The 25,117-nt window shown below is 61.3% G+C and overlaps 1 protein-coding gene across 2 annotated transcripts in view; it reads right to left on the reverse strand.

Moving 5' to 3' along the window:
* The window catches only part of PDE9A (phosphodiesterase 9A), an 89,026-nt gene extending 64,515 nt beyond the window's left edge, over positions 1 to 24,511 (reverse strand). Inside the window, exon 1 of one of the 2 annotated variants that reach the window (XM_040483835.1) lies at positions 24,367 to 24,511. In XM_040483835.1, coding sequence (XP_040339769.1) covers positions 24,367 to 24,435 — 69 coding nt within the window. In that variant the 5' untranslated portion in view covers positions 24,436 to 24,511. Of the gene's footprint in view, positions 1 to 16,253; positions 16,358 to 24,366 lie in introns of those variants that run through there. The other variant, XM_040483836.1, reaches the window with a different exon arrangement.
* Positions 24,512 to 25,117: the final 606 nt, after the last annotated feature.

Consider the following 25,117-nt stretch of genomic DNA (forward strand, 5'->3'; position numbering starts at 1 on the left):
GGCCACAAGCCCAGCCCCATGCCGGGATCAAAGCCAAAGAGGCCCCCTCAGGCCCCGCCAGCCAGTGGCGGTCAGAACGCGTCCAGGGCCGCCCCGCCCCGTGCACACACCTGGCCGCAGCACCTAGACTCCCAGGTCGTGGGTGTCATTCGGTGCCTGCATTCACACCAGCCTCCTTCCAGCGACAGGGCAGGGCAGGGCAGGGCTTGTCCCCACCGGCTACTCCCTCTGCCCACCGGCTCCTCTCTCGCCCTCCCCACCCCTCACCGGGAAGACGGTAACCTTGGAGCCTCGGTTTGCCATTCTGCAGATGGCACCGATCGCATCAGGTGCACCTGCTCTCGGGTCCGTGAGGAGCGACACGGGAGGGCGGGTGGCTGAAGGCATCATTCGGACACCATGTTTCCACACAACCCCAACGCCAGCCGTCTCCACTGCGCATGGACCTCACGGTTCCTGGTGGCTCTGGAATCCCGCACTTCTGGGTGCCGGTCTCCCGGGGGCTCCGCGTTGCCAAACGCACCGGATGACCTCCCGCTCCATTTTGTTCGGCACTTAGTTTTGTTTTCGTAGGACTTCAAATTTACAGCCTGTGGGACTTCCAGGGCTTGAAGAAGGAACATCTAACCCAGTTCTCTGCTTCACTGTTTCTTGGGGAGGGAGCAACGCTTGACTCCAGAAAGGCAAAGACAGAAGCAGGGGTTGGGAGGGGGATCCCCAAGCTCACAGCAGGACGGTCCTGCTGCTTTGTGGCACTGATCAACAGTCGGTCAGGACGAGGAAGAGAGGCAGGTGTCACTGGAGCCCAGGTTGACTGGACTTTCTGGCTCAGCTCACAGTTGGGACCAGCCTTGACCCATTCCTATCGGGCTGCCCAGGGCTGAGACCCGGGGCTCTGGCCAGGTTGGCTGAGCGGGGCTCCTTCCTGACAGGCGTCCTCCGGGCCTGTCCTTACAGGTGGGGACTCAGGTTCAAGGCGCAGGGACGGCAGTGGCCAATGCACACCCGTCAGAGCGCAGGGCATCTCCACCCGCTAGCTGCCCAGCACATTTCCCGCAGCCCCAGATCGGGACCTGCCCGTACGCACCTCCTCACATCCGTCCACCGCGAACGCTGAACCTCTTGAACTGACATAACCCCGCTTCTGTTTCCAAGTATCAAAAGCACATCGACCGACGTACTTAGAGGAGCAGGGCTGGTGGCTGCAGAGAGGGTGGCCATCGGCCACCAAACCCGAGTCTGGGTGGTCTGCGGGTTACAGACACAGGATGGGCCGGTTCTAGAGGACGGGGTGTGGCTTCTCTCTGATTCTGGGTCCAGAGGCCTCTTCCCGGAATGTGATTCTGTTCACGGAGGGCCCTGGTCTGTGTTTTCCCCGCTCTCCCCGGACTCCCCTTTCAGAGGCTCGTGGAGGGAGCGTGCGGGGAGGGCCCCTCGAGGTCCCGGCTTCCAGCCACACACTGCGCTGCTTGCCTGCCAAAGGCAGGGGCGTGGACGGGGTCTCCGGGCCGCAGCACCAGCTCCAGGCAAACGAGTTCCCCGCTACAACGCTAGGCGGGTGAAGATTTGATCGTGGCTGAACCGCGGCTCCCGGAGGGCAACTCTGTGTGTGGTCTGCCTGCAAACCCACGCGCAGGACAGCGCTGTTCCCAAATCCCCTCCGGGAGCTTGCAACCAGGACCTTCCACGGAGCGATGAAGCTGTGTATCCGGCAGGAAGCGCGAGGTGAGGATGTGGGCGGGCATCTCTCGAGGAGAGGAGACCCCAGTGACAGTGATAAGCCGCTTGGGATGTTCCGGAGCAGAAACAGGATTTCGACGGGTGCACTGACTGGGAAACACGATGCGGGCCAGCAGTGACACGGGGACGGGGTGCGGTGGGGGCTCCAGGCTTCGGCGAGACCAGCAGAGGTGATGAGGCGTTCACCCACAGATGGGGGGGGGCGCCTGGATCTTTTCCAGAAGGTTCTTTCCCCTACTCAGAGGGCCTGGCAGTTTGGGCTTCCTCATCCTCGGCCAGTGGCAAGCTGCCAGGGCTCCTTCGTGTCCCCCTCCCGTTTCCGGCTGTCACCTCTCACCCGGACCACTCCTGCGTCACCACACCTGGCTCTGTGAACCTGAGAGGTGTGGTGTTACGCCCAACAGTATGGAGGGACTGGCCTGGCGAGACACCTTTGGTGGCCAATTCTTCAACTCGGCAGCAGTGTGCATGGTGCGGGCAGCGGCCAGGCTGTGACTCACAGGCTTTACGAAGCTCCTACTCCAGCGGAGGAAGGCGGTGGCTGGTGTGCGCCCCGGTCCCCGCACGTCCCCACCCCTCCCCGGGCTCCCAGCCCTGCTCCGCATCTGGCCGTGTCAAGGCAGGCCCAGCCCCCGCTTCCACGTCCACCCCAGCCCTGATCACAGGTGGCCGTGGCCGCCACACCGTCCGTGTCTCGCTCTGCTGTGCTCAGAGCCTGGGGCGGGTCCAGCGGGTGGCGGAGGCTCAGGAAATGCCAGATGCCCGTGGCGGGGGAGGGGAGGTGGGGGGGGTGGGTGCTGCATCCCATGTTGGCCAGATACCGGGGACCGTTGAAGGATGTATCATGCCTCATGACAAATTCACGTGCGATTCACACACAAAGCAATGTTTGAGGAAAGCTGGTCTTAATGTCCACCATCCGCTCTCCTTTACAAAATGTGGGGGGGTGCACAGCCCCGGGCTGGGCCCCGCGGTCCCGGTGCCCAGAACCAGCCCGGCTGCCCCGGGAGGGCCGCAGGGCGGGTGGGCGCTTGTGCTCCGGAGGGGGCAGGTGCGCAGAAGCGGGCTGACGGCGTCTTCGTGGCCTTCACACACGTGACTTGTGGCTTCCTGCCCACGGGCCTTGCTCTGCCAGCTGTGGCTGGCACCGTCTCCGAGGAAATGACCCCCTCTTGGGAGCCGTCGGGCGCTCGGGCAGGAGTAGGAGGGCCGCCGAAGGCTCAGGCCTGGGGGTGCCCCCCAGGCCCCGCGCCGCGCCCTTCCGGGTGTCCCGCACCCCAGCGTCCCCCAGGCCCTGCACCCTGTCCTTCCAGATCTCCCGCACCCTGTCCTTCCGGGTCTCCCACACCCGCTCGGGGAGGCGGGGGCCCGGCCGAGGCGCTTCCCCGCAGCTACTGAGAACGACTCTTGCTGGGCTTGTCACATTCTCGGGTGGACTGGCACGAAGTCAGTGACCACTAGAAGCTGGGTTTCCTGCGCAGATATCTGTGGTTTTGCATTACGAAATGCTCCCCATCCGGACAAGTAGGATAACCAAGTGGCTGCGTGGGTTTGGGCTGAGTTTTGCAGCCTGGGAAAGACGGCGACCGCCACTATCGCAGAAGAAAAGTTCAATCTGCGGATGTCGGGAGGGGACTGGGGACCGGGCAGGGTGGGGGTGGCGGGGGTGGCCTCCCGAGGGAGCTGAGCGTCCCCGGGGATCTCCTCCGCGAGGCCGGCCACCATCCCGATCGGGGCGCGGGCAGTCTCACGAAGCTGGCGAACCAGACGGCGTTAGTCGCCTTTCAAAGTCACGGAAAACGTCCCCGGAACCCCTGAAAATCATCAAAAAACTCTCAGTGTCAGATATGTCGTGCTTTCGGGGTTGGCTGTTGTAAAACATGCAATCACGTTCATTGTCTTGCTGTTCCCGTGTATGGCGCCTGTGAAATTTTTTACTCAATTGCCTTAGCAACAGTTCTCACAGAGCTGCTTAGAACTTGGGGGTAACGAATCGCAGGCAAAATTGTCCTCATTACGATTCTCCTGCAGTGTTGCCCCCCAAGGGATTTTACGGGGATAAAATAAGGATACTGAGCCACAGACACCACATTGCTGGGGTCCCAGCATGGGGGGGGGGGAGACACTTTCCTCTTCCACCAAGTCCCCCTTCCTGCGGAGCAACGGGTGAGCTCTGCTTCTCCACACAGGGAATGTTCCGTGTGGCCTCCTCTGGTTAATCAGAACTGGATGGATGCTTCCGGGACGCTCACTTCTGGGGCCCCCCTCCCCCCCCCTCCTCCTCGCTCTGTTCACACTGGCTGTTGATCTCAGCCCCCCGGGGCATTTTAAATCTCAGTGTTAACTTGTATTTACTCTTGTAATTGATGATGATGTTCATTAATTATAAATGTCCCGCTGACATGAGAAATCTGTACTCCACCAAAACAACGGTACGGACTTCTAAAAATAGCCATATCGGCCTCCAAGAAAATAGGAGGAAATAACCAAATTGACAATGGTGAAACAGTGGTAGACGGCCAAAATCTGGAAGCGACGAACGCGCCCTTCAACGGGTGAACACCAGCACGCTGGGGTCCGTCCACACCACGGAACACCGCTTAGCAAGAAACAGAAACAAATTATCGGTCCGCACAACAACCGGATGAATCCGGAGGGATTCGTGCCAAGTGAGTAAAAGCCAATCCCCGAAGGTTCCATACCGTGTGATTCCATTCAGATGACACCCCGGAGATGACAAAACTTTAGACACGGAGAACAGATTAGCGTCAGCCAGGAGTTAGGGACTGGGTGGGTGGTGGCAGGAGAGGGGAGGATGGGGGGGTGGGGTCTCAAAAGGGGTGATCGAGGGGGTGGCAATGAGAATCTGTACGTTTGACAAACACGTATACAACTCAATACACACATGCGAACAAGCACGATAAAGCGGGCAAAATCTGAGTGAGGTGTTGGGTCAACTCAGTGTCCACGTCCTGGTTGTGACACTCCTATAATTTTGCAAGAAGTTGCCACGAGGGAAACTGGGTTTCCCTCTGTTTTTTTTTTTTTTTTAAGTTTATTTCTTTATTTTGAGAAAGAGAGAGAGAGAGGGAGCAGGGGAGGGGCAGAGAGAGAGAGAGGGAGAGAGAGAATCTCGAGCAGGCACCGCACCGTCAGCACAGAGCCCGGTGCGGGGCTCGAACCCACGAACCGTGAGATCATGACCTGAGCCAAAGCCAAGGGTCAGATGCTCCAAGGGCTGAGCCACCCAGGTGCCCCTCTCTGTGTTCTCTGCTATAACTGTGTGTCTACCTATCAAGAGGTTTTGTGCGGTAGCTCTGGCCGGGGGTCGCGAGGGGGCGCCCTGTCCGGAATGTGCACCCACACGGCCCTGGCGGAAAGTGGTTTGGCAAACGCGTGCCCCCTGACCCAGAAAGCCGTTTCCAGGAACCGCTCTTAGTGAAACAATAACAGCGAACGTAATAATAAGAGCATTTATAAAGTGCCCTTCTAACACCGTTCGGGCCCTTTTCACGAGTGAGCTCACGCCTACGGCGAGCCAAACCCCTGACCTGCGCGGCCGCTTTGCAAGCAAAGAGCCACGGCCAGGGAGGCTCTTCTGTTATTTATTGCAGAGAAATGGGATTAGGAGAAATAGCACATAAACGACGAAATGACTCCATTTGAGCTAGTCTCCAGGACGGAACATTATGTTGGCACTAAAATCACGTTTCTGAAGACGACTTCACATTCTATCGGAAAGTACGGCTGACATAATGCTGAGTGAAATGATCAGGGTAAAGAATTATGTAAACAAAAGAGAGCCACACACGCACACACACACGAGAACACAGCCTCGGGAGAGGTCCCGAAACGTCTGGTGGCACGATGGGTTCTTTTCTTTTTATATGCTCTGCGTTTTCCAAATATTCTACAGTGACTGCAGGGCTTTCACAAGCAAGAGTTATCTAGATCTGGAAGCTGAGGTTAGTAACCGATAACAGAAGTACTTTATGAACATTCCCCCCTCCCCCCCCCCAGAGCACGTGCTGTACTGCATTTACATAGAATTCTTAGGAGACAAATAACGGCCTTTACCATTTTTTATTCGGAAAGAATATTCTTTGGCATTACGCCAAGCAGATGAGGAAATTAACCAGAGGACAAAACCCAGAATTTAAATAGTGCTCAGCAAGGAGTGTGGGAACCAGCGTGAGAGGGAGGCACCAGGGGAACATGGGGGGAAGGGTGCAGAGCCGGCGGGGGGTGGGGGGACCCAGAGAAGGCATTGGGGGGAGGGCAGAGCAAGAATCCAGGGCAGAGAACGAGGCCAGGTGTCTCCTGGGGCAGAATGAGGTGAGAAAGAAAAATGGGGCCTGGAGGGACCCCACGGGGCACTGGGACCCGGAGGGAACCCGAGTTGGGGAAACGGAAGGGGGAGGCCGGAGGGTGCTCCCGTCCCCAGCAGGTGCTCTGAGTGCTGGAGACGCAGCCAGGTGCTCCCCCACGGGCTGGGACTCCCTGTTAAAGAATTCCTAGGCTCCAGACCTTACTGGAACGCCCCTCAGACCCATGCATCTTCAGGGCCCTGCTGACCAGGGACCAGGAAGGGTGTGGAGGCCCAGGGCCTCCTGCTGAGGAAGCTGCAATGAGCAGGCTCAGGGGCCCTGCAGAGTCCAGACCAGCAGATGCGCCGAGACCGGCTCAGGCGGGGAAGCGGCTGACTTCTGAAGGGCGCATTCTGGTTGACCAGAGCCGCCCTGGGGCACGGGGGCGCAGGACGGGGTCTTGGCAACCCCTGATTCAGATTTCCTTCCTTCCAGTAGGTCGCCTCAAACTCCTTTAGATGTAATTACAAAGCAAACCCTCGGCTGTAATAACCTAAGTATCAACGATCTGAGGGGGGGACACATTATCTTTGGGGTCAGGTCCGCTGGGTTGGCCCCCACCAGGCCGCCCCTGACCGCTGTCCTAAGGCCGAGTCCTGGCCCCCGAGTCACGGGGCCACACAGCCCTGCTCACGTCCGCAGGACAGTGTGGGCCAGGGTGCGCTCCTCAGGGAGTGTCTTGGGGGCCAGTAAATCTGGGGCCAGTGACGTTAACTGACGCTGAGGCCGTTAGCCAGTGGATGCCGCCCCGAGCTCCCGATTCTAACCCCAGTGCTCACGCAGGGACCCCCTCTGTTCCCATTCATTCTTTACTGCGTGCTATAGATGTGAACTTACAGGACAAATGGGTACTAACACGTCACTTAACTTTATATAAGGTTCACATATTAGGATTGCGTGTAAAATTTTGTGTGTGTATGTGGGGGGACCAGATGGGTTGCTAGCACTGTGCAAATCACAGCACTAACTCTTTGGCCATCAGGGCAGAGTAAGTGGGTCTGGCCACGAGTAAGTCAGCTGGGTGAGCGGCTGATCTCAGCTGGCTTGGTCTGAACTGGCAGGTCCTGGTTTGCTTGGAGCGTGGGCCATTTTAGCTGTCTCACATCCCTTGGATTACCCCTGGCTGGACGCTGGTGTTGTGCACTGCTCCAGGCACATGCAGGGCGGAGGGGTGAGCAGGGAGGAGCCACAGACGTGAGTTCACTTCCAGCCTCTCCTCTTACCGGCTCAACCCAGGGCAGATTTCTTCACCGCTCTGAGGCTCTGACTCTCCCGCAGAGTGAGGAAAGTAGTTTTCCTGTGCCTCTGGGATGTCAGGAAGCTTCATCATGACACACAGAGAGCTTGGTGTGCACTAAGTGCTGAGTTATGTGGCCGCTGTGATTACAGGAGGGGCCCTTTGAAACCCTTCCCTGGGGCTGGGGCTGGGGAGGCTCCTCCTTGACCCCTTGTGAAAGGCCATTTTCACAAGCAAGAGGCAGCAAGGGCACACAGCTTCGACCTCGACGTGTCGGCGTTCCTGGGTGTTTCAGCAGAGTGTGGCACGAAAGGACGTGTTATCTTGGGAAAGCTGTCACAGAGCAGGTTCCATCGCTCTGGTATCCTTGTACTGCTCATTAACCACATTCAACTACATCCAAAGCGCAACGAAAACTGGGGTCAGATCGACGCAGACGTGTATGGATTAGTTCGCCGAATCACCAAGCAGGAGTTGAGAAAACTTTGCTGGGCTCAGGGATCAGCGTGACCTCATCCTGGTCCGGGTTCGTTTTGTCTTCGTTAAACATGGAAGAAAGTCTTCGGAAGATGAGGTCCCCGAGGGCAGAATTGTGGGTGGTCCTTTGCCTCCCACCGGGCACAGGATCTGCCCATCAGATCCAGGAGCACTGGCGCCCAAGCGTTGGCCTGTGCAAACGAGCTGGGGCTGAAATTTGCATCCGCTGGCTTGTGTCACACCCCTGATGATGCCAGAGCCACCATCGTCACCGCGGCTGTCACCTCCGCCATCACCTCCACCTTGACCTCTGTCATCACATCTTCGCCGCCACCGCCGTCACCACGACCTGACAGGATCACGAGCCAGAATCTGAGCCCAGTGACCCTGGGACATCATCATCAGCCCTGTCACAGATGAGGGCTCCGAGCCACAGAGAGAGAAGAAGCTGGCCTGGCCGGCGTGGTCCCAAATGCAAACTTGGGCCCGCCTGGCTCTGAACCCAGTGCCGCGTGCTGTTCCTGAACGCAGACCTCTAGGGGCGGTCTGCACGGGAAGCAGGAGTGGTCTCTTGGCCTCTGCCACTGTCACTTGCCCATAATGGCGTATACGTCCTCCATTTGCCTTGTTTTCAATTATCGGTACTTCTGGTGCCATATTGACTTAGGCTCCTCTCCCAGAGGAAAAGAAACCAATTCAAATTCCTTATCTTTCGTCTATCAAACTGTGACTTATTTTCTGTAGTTCCTAGAACCTACTCAGGTTTACATCCGCTTCTAGAAGCTTTTATAAGGCTTTGTCTGCCTTCAAAGCAAACCAGGGTATTTCAGTCTGCCTCCCGGATCTCATGCCCCAGCTCCAGGAGTTAGAGCTCAACCGGCACAGCCCATAAAGCGGCCAAATCACGGCCCATCCCTGGACTCCCAACTTTTCTACCTTTGAGGGAATTAAAAGACGAATTTCCACCGGCTTTTTAGTGCCCAAGAATTACAAGTGTTTAATATAGAGAACAGGCTAAAAAGAGACCAAGACCACAATCCCACATTTTATGTTTTTAAATACTCAAGAAATAAACACGTGTCGCCGAGGAAGCGTGTGGGCCGTCTACCTCTCTCTCCATCTATCTCTGTCTGCAATCTGTCTGCAATTCACCTCTAATTACAAATTTTACAGTCATGTGAACGTGAGCTTGTTTTTGGACCCGTAAGGATGGTGCCACAGAGCGGATTACAGTTAACTGTCAGGCAATCCGCTAAAATAAACTCTCTATCAGGCCTCCTTTCCCTTTCCAAGTGAGGAGGTATTTTTCTGGTCACTGCGTTTGAAGAGAATATAAAGTAACAGCAGAAACTACCATTTATAAGTATGTGTCAGACTCATTACATCCATTCCTCTACAGAAGAGAAGTTTTGTGCTCTGGAAACGCTCGAGCGTGCACGACAGCGGGGCCCCACCGCGGCCCCCGACCCCCACGGCCACCAGCACAGGCCCAGCCCGAGTCATCTGCACCCCGACATCTCCCCCGCGGGGTGACTGAAAACCCAGTGTAGACATATGGCTTCATCTGTATGCACGTCAGTGTGGATCCCTAACCTACGGGATCCTTTCTTACGGTTCAAGACAGCCACGGGGCGATATTCACATGGAAAGAAAACTAACAACAGTCTGCCTCATCATCCTTCGGGGCGTCATAGCTACAGGTGCATCTGTATTTCTATATCTGGGTCTGTATCCGGGTCTGTATCCGTGTCCGTGTCTTTAAGGATCAGAAGTAGCAAGCGTTCATCTCCAAATAAATGGCAAGGAACGCAAAGGGCACGAAACACGCGGATAGGGAGAGGCTTAGGGAGACCGCAAACAAATACAATGTGTGGGCCAGCTTTGGATCCCGAACTGAAAACAAACACGTGTGTGAGTGTGTGAGACACGGTCCCCTTTCCTTTCCCTGCGTGATTGGGTGAAGAACGCTCGTGACCTTTGATCCTTAAAGTACGCTTGAGGGTGGGCATCCTTCTTCCCGTTTTGTAGATAGGAAGGCTCAGAGAGCGTCAGGAACTTTTCCAGAGTCACACAGCGAGGGAGCGGCGATGGAGGGGAAGGGCGTGCGTGAGTGTCCGGCAGAGGGGTGACGGTCGGCGGGGAGGGGTGAGGACACGACGGCTCAGGGTGACGAAGGACACCGGAACCACTGATGACCGCCCTCGGACGCGGCACAAAGTCTCCCGGAATCGTGGGAGGGCTAGCTGGGAGCAAACACAAGGGGGATCCCCCAAACGCCACCCTCCCTGCCCCTGCAGGGCCCTCTCATCCTCACAGTGGGGGTAATACAGCTCCACCTGCCTCGAGGTGCCGGGAGGCCCCCACGGGGCAGTCGCCGCACCGAGCCCGAGGGCTGGAGTGACCCTCGCACCCCATGGGTAGACCTTTCCCTGAGGTCTGTGCTGTGGCGCGCGGAACCTGAAGCCAGCCTTACCTGGTTCAGCCCCAGCTCTGCCTCTGACGCGCCCTGGGGTTGGTGGGCACGCTGTCCTCCTCTGCAACACGGGGAAGTCGAGACGCTGGCCGCCCTTGTAAAATGCTTGCAAATCCCTGCTACGCTGTGGGCGCGAGACGGATGTGTGCCGGGCATGGGACTATCCCCGTGGCACAGGTGTGGCATCCGAGGGTCAGGATCCTACCGCTACACGCCTGTCTGTGCCAGATGCAAACTGCAGTCTGCTGATCACAGGGCTGCCGGATAAGCAAGCGGGGGCACGGTGGCGGAGGGGGCCGGGGGGCGGGCGCACGGCCAACGGCCCACCAGGCATCTCCTCTCGGCTCCCGTGCACGCACGGGGGGCCCTCTCGTCCGTTAAGTGAACGGGTCTGGAGGCACGTTTGCTCAGCACGGCATGAGTTAACTCCGTCAAAATGAACAGCAAAATTTGGTGTGGGAGTAGAGTAGACAGAAATGTAGGACCCTGCTTGGAGTGTGCGGGCAGCCGGCAGGCAGGGGAGGCAGTGACGTCATCACCCGCACAAATAAAGGCAGATGTGACCCATCTGTGAAGGAGGGCCGGCCTTGAGGGACGGGAGGCCACAAGGAGCACGATGCACCGGGCCTCAGGTGCAGGGAAGGCGCGACCGCCCCACTGCGCCCCGTCCGCCCTCCAGACCGATGATCCCGCCGGCTTTGGGGAACAGCCGTTACGTGAGGAGCCTTGGAGACAAGGGCCTGTGGTTTAATCCGAGGCCGGAAACACGTACCACTGGGCGGCTAAGAGCCCTGTGGTGTCCTTCTCCGCCCTCCGAGGCAAAGCCTCAGCAGACGCGGTAAGATTGAGGATCCTGGGAAGAGATTAGCCCGGATTCTCTGGATGGGCCGTACGGGAATCCCCCGAATGGCGAGGCCGCAGAGAGGGAGAGGTGACACAGGAGGAGGAGTGATGTGAAGACAGAGAGTTCGGAAGGTGCTGGAGTGTGTGGCCACGAGCCAAAGTGTGCTGACAGCCCCCCGAAGTAGGAAGCAGCAAAGAATGCTTCCCTCTAGAGCCTCCGGGGGCGGGGAGGGGGGAGGGGAGCTCTGCCAGCACCTTGATGGAGGTCCCGTGGTGCTGATCCTGGACTCTGGCCTCCAGAACCGCGAGAGAATAAATTGGTGCTGTTTTCAGTGACGCTGACAGTGGGAATGCGCTGGTGTCGTCCCAGGAGCCGTTGTGTCCTTGGCCTCCGTTCTAAGACTGGACTCTCTTTGCAAAGAATAGGAATCCTTGAGGCTGTGTGAGGCACGGAGTGCGGATATGACTGGGGGCAAACCCCAGGAGGGGCCGGGGGGGACGGATTCCAGAGAGGGGACCCATCACCTTGTCCCCCCGCCCCTCCCCTCCTGGAGGGGCCGATGTGGGCCTGGGCGGGGAGGCCGGACAAGAGCAGCCTGGGGATCCATGGGATCTCCTGTCCCGGTTGACAATGTTCATCAGCAGGACACGGCCGCCCAGACCGTCTAAACAGCCCTCCAGCTCGGGCTCCGGGCCTGGGCTCGGCAGGATATCAGGGCCCCTCTCCCTGCGCCTGTGTCTGCGAGGGCCCACGGCCCCCTCCGCGCCGAACCCATTTGTCATGGCCGATCCATTCACCCCTCGTGTCACTCTCCGGCTTGCTCTGTTTCGTTTTCTACTTCTGGTGTCTGAGGCCAGTCTCCGCCGTGATAAATAATGGACCACAGGGGACGGAAAATGCCAAGAGCAGACAGCCGAACGGGTAAGAAATGTGTGGGGGTGGAGTCCCCTTCCAAGGACTGTTTTGTGTGGGGACATTTCTGAAGGTGTCTCTCCGGTGGACAATTGCTTTACTTCTTGGGTCCCATTCAAGGGTGCCCGACCGTCCCGTGTCCCCTCACTGGGCCCCTGCCTGGCTCTCCTGCCCGACCTGCACCCTTGTCCCCCAGGGCTCTGTTGGGCTCGGCTGTATCAGGAGGCTGAGTGCGACCAGCGAGACCGTCCTGGGCCCCGGGCTCCTTCGTGCCCGGGGGGAGGGGCCGTGAGGAGGGCCACCCACGGGAGACCCCCAGCCTGCAGCCCGCAGCCGCATCCAGGAGGGGTGAGGGGGTGGCGGGGCAGGGTGAAAAGACGTGGGGAAGCCCCGTGGCAACCAGACCTAGCCTGGGAGTCAGGAAAACCCTCCCCAGGGAGACCCGAGCTCCGGCACCTTGGAAAGTGAGCGGCATCACTTCCATCGTCTGTCCCAGCAGGAACGAAATCGGGGCGGGGGGGGGGGCAGAAGTGCGCGGGCGGAGGGGCTGTTCGCGGGAAGCGGGTCCTGCACGGTGTCCCAGAGGCCTTGGCCGAATGGCAGGTGTTGGCTCTGAGGTCAGGAGCGGGGCGCAACCCTGGGGATCCGGGTCCTGCAGCCCTTTGAGGAGAACCCGTCCAGGCGGAAGGCTCATGCCCCTTCCTGCTCCAGCCTCCTTCCCGGGCATCACACAGGGGACCGCGACTTCTCTCGAGAGGAATCCGCGCACCTTCATTCTCTCCTTATCCAAGTATTTTCACGGAACCCCGGAAATCACTCACCACCTCTGGCCGTCTCGAGACACACGATGGCCCGAACTCGCATGGAACCTGGAACCCACAGCTTCCGTGAGCAGAGACAGCCCAGGACGACCCGGAGAAGCGGGTCACATTTTTCCGTCCTCCCGTCCACCTTCCGGGGGCCCGGCCTCGGGCAAACCCCGCTCCCTCCCGCTAGTGACGCCATGGGGACCGTCCTGCGCCACACCGCTCCCTCTACAAGGCCACTCTGTTGCCAGCGCGGAAGGCAGGCAAACGGAGGCAAGGGCATGTTTTTATTCAAAGTTTTCTTTCATGACGCTCCTCCAAATATAACTTTAAATCCTCTTTGAAATAACTGTAATACTCCCAGAAGGACTGGAGGTTAAGATGGGGACAGCTCATCCGGCATCAGTCACGAGCTGAGGACGACGCGGGCAGCGGCACGGGGAGGGGACAGCGCGGGCAGGCGGGGCCAGACGCCCTCACCCAGCCACCCTGGTGAGCCGAGGCCAAGGGCGTGGAAATCGGAGACGTGGGAGAAAGTGGGCAGCTGGGTGGCCACCCGGAGCGGAGGGATCCAGAAGCCCTCACCTGCACGGGGGAGGAGTCCCTCCTTCCTGCGTCCGGGGTCTCCTCTTTTCCCTTTCCTTCTCATGACCTTGAGATTTCGTTAGAAAAGTCGAGGATGGTTTTCCTGCCAGAAAACAAGTGTCTCTGGGTGTGGGCGGCAGGGGCCTCGCGCTGGTCCCAGCGGGCTGCGTGCCTGCCGCCGAGGTGGCCGGAGTGGCCCCCCGGCCCTGCTTCTTGTCCTTCAGAGGCTGGCCTCCACCCGCCAGGCTGAAACGCCCCGTGCCTCCTGGGTGGATGCCACACATCCCTGCAAAGGTCAGGGTTTCTGCTCAACACCATGGGACTCTGGGGTGGCCTGTCACCGCGATGGAACCTCAGCCGGGGGCCGTGTCTCCGAAGGCCCGCACGCGGCTCACCGTTAGTTTGATGCCTGGGGCTCCCAGCAGCTGCGTGAAAGCCGCCAGCTCCCCGACTCCTTCTTCCAGAAGGAGAGCCTGGCCCTTAGGAGGGGTCCGTTTGCTGCCTGGACCCGCCTCGCTCCAGGGCGTCCTCTCAAGCTGCCTGCTCCTGGATCCCTCTGGAGGACGCACAGAGGGCTCACTGCAGGGGCTGAGGCCGAATCAGAAACCCACACCGGGGGGGGGGGGGGGCGGGGGCTCTGCATCCAGCCTGCGGCCTCGGCTGCTCCCGCACCAACACCCAGGAGACCCAGGGTCCCCATCCCTGGGGAGGCCCCGGGCTTCAGGGGAAGCCCTGGGGGGGAAGCTGCAGGCCAGGAAGCTAGCTGGAAGAAACAGGGTGCTCCGGGCAAGAGGTGGGGCGCAGGGTGTGGGGTGGCCTGTGACGCGTCTACACCTTCAGGACAGGAGCCCGTGGGAGCCAGCGCGCCCAGCCACAGCCCTCCAGGCTCGTTCAGGGCCACGGCGTTAGCACTGGCGACACTGATTAGGGCTCTAACACAGGCAGCACCTGGGGGGCAAGTCTGATTCTGACTCCAAGAAAGCCCTCTCCCCACCCACCTGTCGCTTCTCAGCGCCTCCCCCTACCTCCCACCGACCTTCATACTACCTGCCCACGTGTCCACGCAGCGCCCCGAGGCTGATGCCCACCTCCTTCACCTGCTCAGCCCCGGGCCACCCGACACCGCTTCCAGAAGTATTTGCGGGGGCAGGGAATTCACTGCTCCTACACTTCCCTACTCACTCCTCTGCTAGGGGAAGCTCCTCTCTGGACCCCGGCTCCTTGGAATTTTCTGGGCTGGCTTTGCCAGGTTGGGGGGGGGGGCACAGAGGCCATCTCCCTCCTCTGCTGCTTAGGGCTCAGCCTTCCAAACAACACCCACAAAATGGGATCAAATTCACGCTGGGATGGGACCACAGCTCTGCACCCTGGTGGCTCGAGGGCGGAGTCTAAAGTCCTAAGGGCTCCACAGGCCACAGCCATCTCTGGAGTCCTGTTTCCCAGCCCTTCTGGTGTCTGTTCTGAGCTCCGGATTTTCTGTTCTCCGCAGTGATGTCTCAGGCTTCAGAAGCTTCCAGAGATCTGAGGGGATGTATGAAACTTTAAGCACTGCTCACATCTTCACTGTTCTCTGTGTGAAGTTTATATAACGCAACTCTGGGCAAAGACATCATTTTGGGGGCCTCCCCCCAGCACTTTGGAAATGGCTCAGCTCCCCAGCCACGCCCAGCACCCAGCGGCTTCGGTGGACAGCCAGCCTTTCCATAAGCACCCGGGGGTTAGCCGCTCTTGCGAATGTAAATCCAACGTTATTGAAGATTCTAGAGGATAATGTCAGCGGTACTGGGTGCTGCCTCTCTCTCTGGCATTTGTAAGACTATAAAAGTTTAAAAAAAAAAAACACCCGGAAGGCAGAAGCTGGGAGGGTAAAGAGCCTGAATCACCGGGCTCCAGGGCTCCGTTAACCGTTCTGCTTACAAAACAAATCGGCCCAGTGGGCGACTGGCCTCCAGGGTGACCAGACTCCATCTGGACACCATGCCCGTTACCCCGACCGTCCCTTTGGTGGTGCCGATTGCAGGACAGGGTGGCAGCTTTTCCTCACGGCCGTGTTCTGGGCTAAACGGAGCGGGGAACGTACCAGGTCCCGCTAACTCCCGCCACTGCACGGGTAGGCTCTGACTTTGTTTCCCTGAAGCACCTCCCATCTCTCCCAGGGCTGAGGTGCTCCTCCGGGCTGCACAAGGGGGGCCAAGGGCCCGTGGGGGGAGGTGTGGCCAGCAGCCCCCCGCGGGCAGCCCGGGCAGCGACCAGCCACACAGCGTGAGCCCGAGGCCCGCTCGCTTCAACAGCACAATTACTGTTGAGTGTTTGCGGCACCCACACCCCTTCCGGCAAAATCAATGAAGCTTGAGCCTGGAGCCCTAATGCGGCCGGGGGGGGGGGGGGGGGGTGAGCAGGCTGTCCCTGTTCATCCTGCGCAGTGGGCGTGGCAGGGTCAGCGGCCACCCCGCCCGCCCCCCCTCCTCTCCGCAGTCCCCGTGGCCCCACCTCTGAACCGGCAAGTGTGGGTCCTCTCTTCGGTGAGAAGGCTGGGGGGCAGGAGGGTGGATGTAGGGCTGCCCCGGGAAGCACGGTGTCCCTGGGCGGGAAGCATCTCTACATGTTACAGAGCGCGCCTGGACACGGGCCGGGCGCGGGGACTGACGGCCAGCTGCCCGGGAGCCACCTGCCGCCCCGCAGCGGGAAGCCGGGGGTCTCGGCGAGGCCCTCCCAACAAGACACGGGGACCTGACTGCCTTCCGTCCGCAGCGTGAATAGATAAACTCTCAACAGATCAATACAAGCGGCGAGGGCTCTACGCGGCACTCACCACGGACTGGCCCCGCTTCGGCACTGGACACACAGTCCTGTGTCTCATCCGAACGACCCCCGAGGGAGACGCTCCCTCTACCCCCCTTCACGGATGGAGCCACCGAGGCACGTAAGGAACTTGCCTGCGTGCCCCAGAATCCGGGCTCTGGACTGTGACATCATAATGTCGGTACGTGGACAGAGCGTCACTGCATGCCCCAGAATCCGGGCTCTGGACTGTGACATCATAATGTCGGTACGTGGACAGAGCGTCACTGAATCTGAGAAGCGCCCACCCTCCCCGAACTGTTTACCGTCCCCGCCTGTAACATGTCACCCCTCACGGCCACACCACACACCACGTCCTCGATTAACGCAACTGCGGCCAGGAAACGGCGGAGGGCTTTGGGGAGGACAACGCTTTTCAGAAAAGACAATAGGAGTGCCACCACAGCACGGCCCGCGCTCTGCACGCTGACGAAAGAAGGCAAATGACAGAGGTTGAAAGACCGTCAGGCAGGTTCACCGAGAGTGGAACCAGGAGGCAGAATGTGGGCCATACACACGGGGGGATGTTATTCAGTCTTAAGAAGTCAGGAAGCGGACCCATGCCACAACGTGGACGGACCCGGAGGACATCGTGCTCAGGGAAACACGCCAGGCACAGAAGGACAAGGACTGGTTCCATCCGTCCGAGGGGCTTGGAGAGTCAGGTCCACGGAGACGGAGCAGAGGGTGGGCGCCGGGGGCTGGGGAAGCGGCATGTACTGGGGACACGGTTTCAGTCGGGGAGGGTGGTCGGGGGGGATGCTGGTGACCTGACTGTGAATCTGTTTCATGCCCCAGAGCTCCACAGCCAGGAGTGGTTAAGATCGTAAATTTTATACATTTTCTTAAGCTGACTTATTTACATTGAGAGGGCGCGCACGTGTGAGAGAGTCCCAAGCAGGCTCTGTGCTGTGAGCGCAGAGCCTGATGCAGGGCTCGATCCCACAAACGCTGGGATCGTGACCTGAGCCGAGATCAAGCGTCGGACGCTTAACCGACTGAGCCACCCAGGCGCCCCCAATTTTATATGTATTTTGCTATAATTAAAAAAAAAAAAAGTCACGCAGGGCACCTAAAGCTAACTCGATGAGACTTTCTGGCTCCACTTTAACGCTCTAGACCGTGTTTTTAGGGGTACTGCTTCTGTTCAGGCAAACGCTCCCCTCGGGCGATCGGCTTGGGGATTCGGGGGGCAGGCGTGGTACCGCGGTGGGGGCGAGGGGGGACGGGAGGACAGGAAGGGTGCGCTCAAGGCAAACGAACCACACTGTCAACTACAGAGACTTGTTTTTTTGAGGTTGCAACCGTCTGGGGCCATCTCCCGCCACGTGGCCACGTGCCCAACACACCCGGGGAGAGACGCCGCGTGCTCCTCGCACTCCCGCAGGTGGCTCTTGATGTGCGCGCTTAGGATATTTTTTGCTCAGAAAGATCCGGAACCCTGGGAACGCAGACACTCGACCACCAAGCGGGAGGAGACGGCCCCGGGAGCCGAGTAAGAGGCTGTGGGTCCAGCTCCAGTTCGGGGCCGGGGTTGCTAACTTGCAAACTGCGCCGGCTTCGAGCGGTCCCCGCGGCCTGGAGCTCAGGAATGTTGGGCCTGGACGTGCCTCGAGGCAGCCGCCTCTCAGCTGGTCGTCCGCGTGCCCGAGGGGGGAGTTAGGACGCGCGGGGACATCCTTCCTAGGGACAAGATCAGCTGGCGGGCTGCTGTCGAGGTGGATACTTGGGGGGCCCTCTGCGTCTTCCGGGGACTCTCTTATCCCTTCCAGCCAAAGACCTGCCCCAGTTCCCAGTAGCGCTGCCGCTGGGTCGTCCGCAGCCGAGGAAGTGGGGGCTGGATGTAGGCGGCTTGGCCTGTGCCTTTTGCTGGGGGAAGGGCCTTGGGGACGTGCCCACCACTCCCAGGAGGCAAAGCCAGGGTGTGGGGACCCAGCCTCCAGGGAGCCACGGCTGCCTGTGCCCCCCCCCCCACCCCCCGGTCCCTGCCGTCCCACCGCCGGGCTGGGCCCTGGGCTCCCCGTCAACGGCACTGACATCGGCGGCTCGGCGTGTCCCTGATTCGTCTTTCATTTGCAAGTCACGTGAGCTGTCTGATGGGACACCAAGCCCTTCCTCTGCCCTTGCTTTCCTTCCCTGAAGACCAGAGCTGTGCTCCGCACGTGTTTCAGGCCACGGGGAGGCCGCCGGCCCAGGCCATTCGGGGCTCCAGGGGTCGTGTTTCCAGCAGGCACCCGGGGTCCTGGGGGCTGAGTTCAGGCTCGCGGTGGCCTCACAGAGATGCGGACAAGTGACAAGAGTGCTGCTTCAGCTCCTGCCGCGGTCTCCCAGGGGAGACGGAGGGGCAGGGGGTGGCGGGGGGGGGGTGCCGGGCCGGGAGCTGCTATCAGGACAGGACGTGAGCCTCCCTGAGGGGCCGGCTCCGCCCTGGGCACTCTGCCTGTCACTTGGTGCCATCCGCGGTCACCCCATGGGGGCGCCTCTGCCGTGTCCACTGTACCAAGGAGAAGGCGACTTCCCTCGGGCTTCCTGGCGGTCAAGCTACAGAGCTGGGTCTGCGGGGCCCGTGGTCCTCACCACTCTGTGCAGTCACCCCTCCAAGACAGGGTGAGCTGCAGGCCGTCTGAGAGATCTCCGCGTCCTTCTGTTTAAGAGACCTTCGGGCCATGGCGAATGGGAAGGGGGAGGGAGACCAGTGGTTCCCTGACTCGTCGGTGCCCTCGGGCTAGACAGGATTGGACAGGCCTCCTCTCCTAGAGGTGTCTGGTCGATCTACTTGTCCAGTAAGAGACCGGACACCCCCGTTCTTGTTACATCCCCCCTCCCAGCTCCCACCCAGCTGGAGACAGAGGGGTCATCGCAAGCCCAGGGGGACAGAGCTGGAGGCAAAACACCTCCTCCCCCCTCACTACCAGACCATCTCCAGCTGGAGACCCTCTCCGAACCTGGGCGTCTCCGAACTTGGCGATTAGCTTATGTTACCATTTCAAGTATCCACTGAAATATCGTAAGTTGCAAACACTTAAAGGAAGAGAAGCAGACTGCGCTGGAGGATGGCCACGGGGAGTCGCCGTCACCTGGCGGTCGTGCAGGGGTAACGGCAGCGCCCAGGCCCCGAGAACTCGCGACGGGTCGCGCGGCCAGTGGACGCGGTCCTGCGCAAACGGAGCGGAGGCCCCTCTGTCGTCGGCTCTGCACGTGGGCAGGGCAGGTGCACGCATCTCAGATTCCAAAGGACAATTTCACCAGGCTCTGCCAGGTGGCAAGACAGACATATTTTCCAGGAAGGGGGGAGATACCCCAAAGGGGGTCTCCGGGCCTGCCCGTCCCCCCCCCCCCCCCCCCCCCCCCCCCCCCCCGCAGCTCCACGTTTCGCAAAAGAGAAGGCGGGGTTGCCCTAAAGAAGTGTAATAGCTGTTTGTGCCCAAGGCAAGAAAGGAAGGCAGAGGAGCCTGGAGTCCCTTGGAGGGTGCAGGGCTGGAGCAGGGCGGGTGGCGGGCACAGGGAGGCAGGCGGCGGGGAGAGGGACGGCGGGCAGGGCTGTTGGAGGCCTGGCCTCAGAGGAAACCGCAGGGACTCAACGGGACCCAGGCACTGCAGGCCCAGGCTCCGGGGACCACGGCTCCCGGTGAGAAGGGAGGACAGCCGGGTGCACTGGGGCGGAGGGACCGCAGTCAGCGGGTGGGGGGGGGGGGGCGGCGACCGCAATCGGTGAACCCAGCACAGTTTTTCGCAGATACTAGAACAACTTTCCAACACCGCTCTCCGCTTTCGGGTTTTCTCATTTGTTCCCTCGTTTTAGAGTAGACACAGCTTCACCAAGTCAAGCGGCCGTTTGCTTCTGGGGACCTGGGCTCCAGGTTCAGAGCGAGGCTGGGGTCCCAGCTGCGGTGAGGCTGGGACAAGAATGCAATGGCTCGGAGTGGGGGCTGAGGGTGGGCCGGGCAGGGTGCCATCGGCAGGGGACTGTCCCTGAGGGAGCCACCAGCCCAGGGCGATGCACCAGCAGAGGTGGCCCCTTCTATCCTCGGGAGCTCCGGGAGGCCCACTCTTGTCCACATGAGGCTTCTTACCAGCCCAAGCCCAAGGCCAGGCTGAAGGGTCACCTGAACGCCTCACTCTTCTCCATAAGGTCATCAAACCCATGCCTGGACGTGTCACCAGGCAGGGGCCCCTCAACCTCCCCAACGCCACGTGTATCATTCTGCCATCCCCTGGACATCCCAGCTGGGCGCACCCTTTCTCCGTGGGCGCGGTAGGTGAGTGCGAAGGCAGAAGTACTGAGGCCCGGGGCCGCAGAGGAGAGAAAAAAGCCAACCGTCTGGGCGAAGACAAGAAGCATTAGCTTCTAGAGAAGAGTCCTCTGGAGCAGGGGTTCCCAGCCATCCAGGATTGGGGACCCCGGCTCCCCCTTCGACACGAGCAGGGGACGGCTTCATCTGGTGCAGGGGAGGAGAGGGAGGTGATGGGGACAGGTGTGTAGAGGTGAGTGAGGTCGTCCCCTTAGCCAACCAGAGGCTCCCCATCCGGGTCATCCTAAGGGTTCCCAGTCTGCGAAACGCCCCCCCGACCCCAGCCAGTCTAAACCAAGGAAGGGAACGTATTCATTAAGCCCCTCACGTCCTGCCCCGCCCCCGTGTCCTTCTGTCCGTCCCGGGGCGCCCTGCGGCAGCTGTGGTTGCCTATTTGTGAGGCCATCACGGGGGGGAACGGCATCGTGGGTGTCACGGTCACGCCGGACCCAGCGCTCAGCACACGGTAGCTGTTCAACAGCTCGTCCGGACAGCGGGCTAAGTGACTCGTCTTGTCCCGTTGATTCTACATCAAGCAGCCCTGGCGGTTCGCGCACCTTGGGCAGAGGTTAAGGACCGCGCCCAGGTCATGTGGAAGGAGGGGTGAGGCTCTGAGAGTGTGGCCCGCGGTCGGCCTGGCTCTGTGTGCTGCCTTTGTGTGTTGGGGGGGGGGGGGGCAGGAGGGGCGTGGGCCCCAAGCGGAGCCACCTGTGCCCTCCGAGCCCACTGTGCACAGCCTCTGAAGGGAAGCTCGCAGGCGAAAGATCGATTCCCCAGGGCGGTCCGAGGATCCCCCCAGTTCCCACTGCTGTTGTCACACTGTATGCCCCGGGGACTGTATGTGACGTGTGCGTCTGGAGTTGCCTTCATGTCAAAAAGCACTGAACCAACTGTCCGATGGCTGCAACGGTGTCACCGGGCACCTGAGACGCCCCAGGCTCATCACCCCAGGACAGGGAAGGCGGCCTCCCTTCGGACAACTCTGGACCATCCCCCTAAGCTCTGTTGGACCCGGTTCTATCTGTGGGGGTCACTGATGGGGGCGTTCTTCCCTTGCATCTGTGCCCTCTCTGGGGGGAGCGTGCAGTGACCAAGAGCCGGGTGAGTCGCGGAGCACAGGGCAGAAATAAGGCGGAGCCACGGGACTGATGACCAGGGGGGCAAAGCAGCGCAAAGGCCAGAAGACACGCACCTCAACCCCTCCCCCGTCCCCCCTTCACGCTTTCCCCTTGGAAGCAACGTGGGGTCTGTGTCCACGGCCTTCGGTGGGGGAGAAGGGCTCTGCTGGGTTAAAGGGAGACAGAGCACGGCCAGCACGCGGGGACCTTTCAGAATCAACCGGGCGCCTGTGACCTTAAGGAAGGAGGGTGCAGCCACAGAAAACACCGCTGGAAGCGCTCTCGGCAGAGACGTCTGACGTCCCCACGGTGCTGCTGGGCGTGCGGTGAGTGGCCCGTTGTCATTTCCGGCACGTGCCTGGAAACCCCAAATGCGTGGCTCTGCCCAGGGCTGCAAGTCCAGCCGAGCCTCCAACAGCGTCAAGGGCAAAGGCAGAGCGCTCCGAGCAAGGTCGAGGAACAGTAACAGGCCCTGCGGACGCCTGCCCGCACTTCCCCTCCCCTGCGCGCCGCGGCCAGAGGCCGTTCGTGGCCGGAGCCGGGGGTGGGCGCCCGATGCCCACCCTGGTCCCGCAGCCCCAGGCGCTCTGGCCGCCCGCTCTTGCTGCTTCCCAGGCCAGTCTCTAAAGCAGATGCGATTGTCCCACTTTTCGGATGCGGAGGCCAGCTCCACCGCGGAGGGACTTGCTCAGAACCACGGGAAGGGGTGGAGCCGCCCCGGGGAAGCAGATCGGGCCCCTCGGAGGCCACGGCCTCCCCGCTCCTGAGGGCGGGTGTGCCTTCAAGGGCTGCCTTCTGGAAGTCGCCCCCACCCCAGGTGCGTCCGCTCCTACATGCCAGCCTGCCCGCACCGCCGGCGGAGCCCCCAGACTCAGCCCTCCCCTCGCACCCTCCGACACCTGCCTTCCGCCTTTCACCCGCTTCCGATCCAGCTTCTCGGGGAGACCTTTGGGAAGCTCTGGGGGAGAAGCTGTCAGTGCTGACCCGGCGGCAGGGTCTCATCTCACCTCTTCCGAAAGATCGAGGGGGCCGGCCTCAGAGAAGTCTCATCCGGCAGGGCGGGAGAGTGTGTGCAGGCGGGCGTGCGGGTTTGTGTTTGTGCACGTGTGTGCTGTGCGCACGCATGGTTTCGTGCGCACGTTGTGCGTGGAAGCACGCGTGCACGCGTGTAAGTGCGTGTGTGGGGCTGCGTGTGCGTGCACCTGACGCGGGGCCGTTTCTTCCTCTGAGGAGGCCGCTGAGGCTCCTGAGCGGTCCGGCGAACGCCTAGTCCTGGAAGTCGGGGGGCCGGAAGCCCGTCCTGACCACCTGCCCAGCGCTCATGAAACGAGAGGGTTGCCAGCCTGCCCTTGCAGATGCCTCCTGCTCCCTGCTCTCTGATTCGACCAGGGCGGGCTGGGGTGGGGGGAGGGTGGGTTCTCACATCCCCGGGCCGGACATGGGGACGGCGGCAGTGAGGGTGGCTTGTCGGCAAGCTGGCAGAGGCGCTCCAGATCTCTCGGAGAGACCCTCTCCTGCCCCCTGCCTACTCCGTGACTGGCGGGGGCACCCTCCCCTGGCTTCCTGGCAGGGGTGGGGGTGGGGGGTCCTGGAGAGACGGCAGCTACGGGGGCTTCCGTGAAATGTGCAGCTGAAGAATGGGGGTCATTGCCTCACGGTGGCTTCCCCCCCTCCCCCGGCGCCTTCAGGAAGAGCTGAAAATCCCCCCTCCAAGCCAGCTTTCTTATTGTCCCTCTCTGCCAATCGGAGGCACGGGTCCAGGACTCTCTGGGCTCAGGCCAGGGGTTTAGAAAGGGAGGGGCCCGGGACAAAGGGGGGGGGTCTGTCCCAGAAGCCTCTCCTATGAGACTCAAGTGGGTTAGGGTCACTGGACATCTGGAGGGCTTCATGTCTCCAGAGAAGGGCAGAGGGACCACAGAGCCTGTCGCTTTGTGTGTGTGTGTGGGGGGGGGATGAGCAGCCTCAGGGAGCCCCCTTTGCGGTCAGAGCTGACCGCCTGCCTGGGAGGGGACACGGAGGGAGTGGGGGCAGGTACGAGGGTCCCTTCTCTCTAAGGCCCCCATCCCCCCTCCACACCTGCTCCCCACTGGGCAGGAGGTACTGCTACTGGCCGGGGCGGTGGGGGGGGGGGGGCATACTCGGTCACCCTCAGTGCCACGGTCACCATCCCTGCGCGGGGACCACATCCCCCAGGGCTGCCCATCGCTGCCACTGGCTCCGCGGTGTCTGCTTCGGGGTCCTTTCGAGCGAAATGAAAGGCTTAACGTACCAGCCCTCTGAACATGCAAACTCAACCGGATGAGATCTGTTACAGAGAAAGCTCTGCCCATGAGGCGGAAAAAATACCCCCGCGTGGGTCGTCCCCTTTCCACGGGGCCCGAGGCGTGGGGATGCCAGCTCCGCAGGGCCCCCGCCGCCCCCCAGCCCAAGTTGTCAGAGGCTGCAGCCCGGACCCACCACGCGCGGACGCACAGACGACGGTCCCCCCCCCGCCGCGGCGACCCCCCCCCCCCCCCCCCGCGCGCGTCGCCCTTCACCCGGGGAGGGGCCACTGCCCGGGATCGCAGGGCCACGGTGCTGACGGTGCTGACGAGGGGAGGGGGGGTGGGGGGCGCGCACGGAGCACAGGGGTGGGGGCACCCAGCGGGGGCTGCAAGGGCGGGGAGGAGGCTACCTTCTGAATGCGCCCATCGATGTCCAAGTAGATGGCCTTGGGCCGGTAGCTGGAGGAGCCGGACCCCATCTTGTGCGCCGAGCGGCTGCACTTGGACTTTTTACTGTACTTTCTCGACGCCAGCCGCCGCGGGGAGGGCGGGGAGTGGGAGGGAGGAGGGGGCGGCGGCGGGAGGGAGGAGGAGACCAGCCAACCAGAGCGCCGCGCCGCACCGGTGCGGGCTCTGCCGCCGCCTCTGGCGCGCGCGTCTAGGCTCGTGCTCCGCCTCCGGCCTCGGCCGGCCCCCGGCGGCCGCCGGGGGGGGGGGGGGCGCCCGGGTCCCTCCCCCCTCCCCCTCCCTCCCGATTCCTCCCCTTCCCTCCCTCCTCCTCCCACCTCTTCCCTCCTCCCTCTTCCCTCCCTTCCCACATCAGGGCACACCCCCTCTTCCTCCGCTTGACTCCAGCCTCCTTGGGGACCAGGCCAAGAGAGAAGCCTATCTCCAAGTGACCTCTGGACAGGTGCCCGTGGCGAGTGACCCCTCTGGCTGCAGGCTGGTCACCTCCCCATGTGACCAGATTCCCACCGTAACCCCCTCTAGCTGCCGGCTGGTCACCCCTCCGCCGGCCAGAAAATCCCATAGCGACCCCCTCTGGCTGCAGGCTGGTCACCTCCCCACACGGACAGTTGCCCATAGTGACTCCTTTGCCCCAGGTGGCTAATCAAACACATCAGGGACTGGGGGCACCCCCCCACCCCCCCCAGGCTACCT

Source organism: Herpailurus yagouaroundi, unplaced genomic scaffold (assembly GCF_014898765.1).
Source record: "Herpailurus yagouaroundi ecotype Mexico unplaced genomic scaffold, PumYag 162, whole genome shotgun sequence".
Lineage (NCBI taxonomy): Eukaryota > Metazoa > Chordata > Mammalia > Carnivora > Felidae > Herpailurus > Herpailurus yagouaroundi.